The sequence below is a fragment of the Eriocheir sinensis genome, chromosome 3 (genome assembly GCF_024679095.1).
Source record: "Eriocheir sinensis breed Jianghai 21 chromosome 3, ASM2467909v1, whole genome shotgun sequence".
NCBI classification, from domain to species: Eukaryota; Metazoa; Arthropoda; class Malacostraca; order Decapoda; family Varunidae; genus Eriocheir; species Eriocheir sinensis.
This window is the reverse complement of record NC_066511.1, coordinates 3,422,189-3,428,320: the sequence shown is the minus strand read 5'-3', so window position 1 is coordinate 3,428,320 and position 6,132 is coordinate 3,422,189. Positions and strand designations below refer to the sequence as shown.

Here is a 6,132-nt window from a genome sequence, read left to right as displayed (position 1 = left end):
ACAGGGACATAGGCAAAAATTGGTTTGCTAACAGGGTGGTGGATGAGTGGAATAGGCTGAGCAGCCATGTGGTGAGTGCCAATACAATTGTCACATTCAAAAATAGATTAGATAAATTCATGGACAGTGATATTAGGTGGGGTTAGATTCACGGGAGCTTAGGTTCAAAGGAGCTGCCTTGTACAGGCCTACCGGCCTCTTGCAGACTCCTACGTTCTTATGTTCTTATGTTCTTTTATGTCAGTCAGATGTATCCATCTGTTTTATCCATCTACCTTTCCATCTAGATAGATTAGGTTGAGAGAGAGAGAGAGAGAGAGAGAGAGAGAGAGAGAGAGAGAGAGAGAGAGAGAGAGAGAGAGAGAGAGAGAGAGAGAGAGAGAGAGAGAGAGAGAGAGAGAGAGAGAGAGAGAATTACATAGATTTACAGAGAAAATCAGACCACACAGACACCATGGTCCAGACTAGGTGGTCTGTCTTTAAACCTAAGTGATTCTACATTAATCAGATGGCTCCAAAACTTTGCAATATCAACTTAAGTTAATTTTAAGTTGAAGGAAGTGACGGTCGAGCTTGTTTTTAAAGTAGTCAATCGTGTTACACTGGACCACTGAAGGCGGGAGCTTATTCCATTCTCGCACTACAACGTTGGTGAAGAAAAATGTGGTGCAGTCTGAATTTACTTGTCTAAATTTAAGTTTTGTGCCATTATTCCTTGTTCGCGAAGTGTCATCGATAATAAACAATTTTGATTTGTCCACATTCGTAAAGCCGCGAAGTATTTAAAAAAAATTCAATCAGTGTCTGCCGTAAAACTCTGTATATTTGAAAATCATCTTCGAGTGATTGACCGGGAGGCCGGTAGGTGACGGATATATTTATATTATTTTTTTTATAGTAATTACTAGCACGAAGAAATGTTCAACATTACTGGCTCTTGTTGTTCTGTCAGTAGGTTGCAAATAGTTTTTGACATAAAAGGCTACAGCACCACTTCTACGGGTGTCACCATCTTTGTTGAAGAGTCTGTATAACAATGAGTTGGGTAAATGGCGTGGGGGGCGAGTCTGGATCCTCTCCTCAAGGTAATGAAGCCCGCATTATCAGGTGTAACTCTTCTACTCCCCTGTGGCGAGATACCCTCGGTTGATGGCGGGGCTTGAAGTGGCTTCAGTGGTAGTCGGTACCACGATGTTTGCTTGAATAAATTCCTGCAAGGTTTCAACAGTACGGGTTAATTAGGTGATCTTCTCCTGGCCAGCTGTCAGCCTTTCGTCTTTCTCAATAAGTCTTGATTCCATTTGCTGTCTCATCAGGCAAATTTTGCAGACGGACGATCGTCCTGTGAAAAAATGGCATGAAAAGTTACCGGAACACGATGTACATTTTTTCAGCGCCATTGTCCCTGGATCTGGAAAAAAACAACAACAATAAAACAAGACAATGACGGGGCAGGGCAGGTGATGAGGTCGCTCAGTTGAGAGAGAGAGAGAGAGAGAGAGAGAGAGAGAGAGAGAGAGAGAGAGAGAGAGAGAGAGAGAGAGAGAGAGAGAGAGAGAGAGAGAGATCTGAGCAACATGTAGGAAATCTTCTGCCAATTGGCGATGGTCAAAAATTGCGAGCGTCTTGCGGTGGAACTCGAACCTGGGTGCTCTAGACCATCACATCCACATCCACATCCACATGTCTGGCCACCGCCACCCCTAGTAAGAATACATTGGTAGGTCTCGTATTATTCCAGATATTTGTATAGAACTAGAACATTACTCCGGAGAGAGCGCTTACTGAGGAAAAGCTGAATCAAACCACGGTTTCTCCAGGGCGGTTACTGGTTGCCACTTGGGCACTTAAGATTGCTAAAATGGAATGGGCGTAGCGGCCTGTAATTCTATAATGAATCAAACCAAAGTTAGTTTAGAGGAACACTTAGCATGAAAATTGCTATAAGAGATAGTAAGGGAAGCATTGCAGCTCCGGAATTAATATATGTCCACCTCTACTTCCAGGATCAATGGCAATGTTTCCGTTCCTGACGCTGCAGGCGAGGTCGTTGGGCATCACAGAGAAAGAACTGGGCATTGTATACGCCTTCACGCCATTCATCACCATCATCGGGCCGCTGCTCACAGGTTTAGTGGCGGACAGAATCGGCAATTTCAAGGTAGGATAATGGTTTTTGGTTTGTAAATTAAGGGAAAAAATAAATATGCCTGTAAAAATCCGTTACGTACCTCTTTTTTAATTTTCTTTACGATTCAGGAAATACATTAAGGTCAATAAAGTAAAAAAAAAAACGCATCACGACACTCCATATAAAGTAAACATTGATCATACTTAATTAGGTGGATAACTTGATACCTCCTCTCCTTCCATGAAATAGTCCACTTTTATGGAAAAAGGAAGTACAGTGAAGGGAAGGTAAAATGAGACGGGGAACGATGCGAAAAACGGGATCATATTTGCTTGAGGTGTCTCTTTCTTTATTTCCCTTGAAAGTCTAAATAGGCTCAAGGAAATGACACTGCCATTCTTCTTCTTTTTACCCAGCCAGATGTAACAAATTTCAAACTTTCTTTTTCAAGATCCAGTAGGATGAGAATTAAAGGTTTTTAATAGCAGAGACCATAGATGCACCGCTGGACATGGCATTGCAAAGGTGTAGAGATAGCCGAGAAAGGGGAAAAAAACTGGTGAAGATGATACAGAAAGCCTAACCTCGAAATAGCTAAGTTAGCAAGAGAAGGGATGTGAAGTTTCCAGTAAAGATTTTGAGATAATAATAGACCGAGAATGTTTTGTGTAGAAGAAGGTGCCAGCTGAGTGTTGCTGAAGAATAAGGGGTAAGTGTTTAGTGGGTTATGTCGAGTTAACACCTAATAGAATTGATTTTTTGAGTCATTGAAGAAAATCACCACCTCCTGCCCCATTCGGAAATGATGGCATGATCAAAGTTCAAGCTCTACGTAACGTCCAATCTTGAGTCCTATTTTTAACCTCTTTGGTTTCTTTTTGTGAGCAGCGAGTAGCGTTTTTTTTTTTTTTTTTGTTTGCTTTTTTTTGTGCCCTTGAGCTGTCTTCTTTGTTGTAAAAAAAAAAAATAATTACAGGCGAGTTAATTTCTCAATCACGAAGTCGTGTGTGTGTGTGTGTGTGTGTGTGTGTGTGTGTGTGTGTGTGTGTGTGTGTGTGTGTGTGTGTGTGTGTGTGTGTGTGTGTGTGTGAGAGAGAGAGAGAGAGAGAGAGAGAGAGAGAGAGAGAGAGAGAGAGAGAGAGAGAGAGAGAGAATGACTTGTTAGTGTATTATCATATTAATAATAATAATAATAATAATAATAATAATAATAATAATAATAATAATAATAATAATAATATTGTCGTGAGTTGTAACCGAAGTTATATTAATAATAAGAATACAATAAAAAAGTATAAGAATAATGATAATAATAATAATAATAATAATAATAATAATAATAATAATAATAATAATAATAATAATAAGAAGAAGAAGAAGAAGAAGAAGAAGAAGAAGATGAATAAGAATAAGAATACAATAAAAAAGATAATGATACGTAATAATAATAATAATAATAATAATAATAATAATAATAATAATAATAATAATAATAATAATAATAATAGTAAAAAAAATACAATAAATATATAATATTAATAATAACAATAATATTAATAATAATGATAATAATGATAATAATAATAATAATAATATTAATAATAATAATAATAATAATAATTATAATAATAATAGTAATAATAATAATAATAATAATAATAATAATAATAACAACTGAATAAAAATAATATCGCGAGCAAGTTGTATCTGGAACTTATATTTATTATAAAAATAGAATACGTGTGTGTGTGTGTGTGTGTGTGTGTGTGTGTGTGTGTGTGTGTGTGTGTGCGCGCGCTCCCCAACCTCCATTAGACCTTAACCTGAAATAATCGTTGGTTTAGACCGTTGACATTCGTGCTATAAGCTGTAAATGTAAATTGAAAATCAATCATCGTACATATTTACTCAAATTGTCAACGGTAAAACTCCAAAAACCGACGTACATGTGCAAGTATGCGTTTGTGATTTATTTGTCCACTGTGTAAAGTTATTTATAACACTCAACTGACTGTATGGTGGGTCACCGCCGCCCGGCCCTGGGACCATGGGGTTGCAAGATTGGGCGAAAAGTAGCGGATTGGGCGACTTATGAAGGCTACACGCTACTTAACTTTTTAATCCACTACTTGCAACTTAAATTTCGAGTAATTCTGAAATGTATTGGGCTACTTCATGTTGAAATCCGCTACTTTTTGATGTGTGAGTAAGCTACTTATCGTCAAAAGAATCTGGCAACCCCAGCCCGGCCCCCGCCCGGGGTGGAGTCTGTGCCTGGCGCGAGGTATAAACAAAGTTTAACAAACTAGCCATGGACGCCCCTAATGCCTCTTCTGGCGTTTCTGCAGTCGTAGCACATGCTTCATTATGTGCAATGCAGCAGCACAATCTTCTAAATCCTCAATGTCCTTCCGATTCATGGTAAAGTGGCTGGAGATGATGCTGGCGTAGTGTTTGTTGTTGTTGTAGCGCGTCGTCAACACAACAGTGTTCAGGGTCACAGTGTGATGCACACCATTGTTGGTTGGCGGTTATCACCAACAAAAACGAGAAATATGTTGGCAGAAATTTGTCCTGTGTGACGCCAGCTTAACCCTTACGACCTCACGCTCCCCTCCTCTCAGCATCCGGCGACCGTTTCTAGACCTCTTTGAGGACATGCCCGACCCTTTCACATCAAACAGCGTGAACGCGGCTTTAGGCCCCCTTCACACTGTGCCGACTTTGTGCTACGACGACCCACGACTCTTGGGTACACGAGGTCTAGGGTGCTGATGTGAACGGGTCGCGCATGACCTGAAAGAGGACTAGAAATGATCTCCGGATGCTGAGCGGACGTCGGGAGGGAAGCATATAGGGTCGCAAGGGGGAGCGCGAAAAAAAAAATCCATGCTAAACTTCCACAAGTGTCTGAACCAACGGTCACTTCCGGTTGATGTCTGAGGGAGGTCGGGGACAGTCGTTAAGGCTGTCCGCAACAGTCTTAGCTTGTCCTGAGACAGTCGCAAAGACTGTCGGGTTCACTTTTTAAATATTGACCGTGTCCTGTCGGTATAATCGTCGGTGCCGACACTCAAGAATAATAAGGGACTGTCGTGACGACAGTCTTCGTCTAATGAAGGACGTTCTTGACGACTGTCGGCTCACATATATTAGCTAAACGTTGTCGGGATGTTGGCTAGCAGCATGTCCCAAGACAATATTTTTAGACAACGACCGTCCGTCAACCACTAGGCAGACTGTCGGCCAACTAATTTTTCTCGCTAGATGTGGAGTCCTCTTGCTCCATTTCAGCAATTACTTATCAAAAATGACACACTGTGTCCAGTGAAGCAGGCAGGGGCGAGCCCACATGCGTCGCTGCAGCCTTTTCTTCTTCTTGCTTACTCTCCTATGGGCCTTGACTACTTTCACTGCCTCCATCAGGAGCTTCATATTTCATTTTTATTTTGCAAGCGCAAGCACAACAAAACTTCTGGGCATGGTTATGTTTCACTGACACAAATCTGAGACTCACCAATGCAGGCACCCATTTCTGCTGCCTCTCTCTTGAGTTGAATGACACAACGGAAAGTCGCAGTCCATTATATATACCCCAGGACCCAAGAAAAGGGGAGTGCTGGGCAGATGTCTACAGTCTAAATATCCTTTTAAAATTCTGGATAGAAGCATGTCGTCGACTTGCTAACAATTTATTGGGCGAATGTCCCGAACAGGCGACGACCGTCGGCAATCATACTAGCATACAACACGAAGACAACCACAACAGCAACAAAAAACCTCCCCTATTCCTGGAGCGTGGGAGCCGACTTATCATATCCAAAAGCCGCTGGGTTGTAGTTGCCCAGAGTCGGCACAGTGTAAAGAGGGCCTTACACGTCGCCATTTGTCAACATGCATATATATATATATATATATATATATATATATATATATATATATATATATATATATATATATATATATATATATATATATATATATATATATATATATCCAGT

The 6,132-nt window shown here is 40.4% G+C and overlaps 1 protein-coding gene across 1 annotated transcript in view; it reads left to right on the top strand.

Annotated features, from left to right (window-relative positions):
- The first annotated feature begins 1,585 nt into the window (after nt 1–1,585).
- The window catches only part of LOC127003749 (major facilitator superfamily domain-containing protein 6-like), a 93,797-nt gene continuing 89,250 nt past the window's right edge, over nt 1,586–6,132 (top strand). Inside the window, exon 1 of the mRNA XM_050870754.1 lies at nt 1,586–2,161. Coding sequence (XP_050726711.1) covers nt 2,012–2,161 — 150 coding nt within the window. The 5' untranslated portion in view covers nt 1,586–2,011. The remainder of the gene's footprint in view (nt 2,162–6,132) is intronic.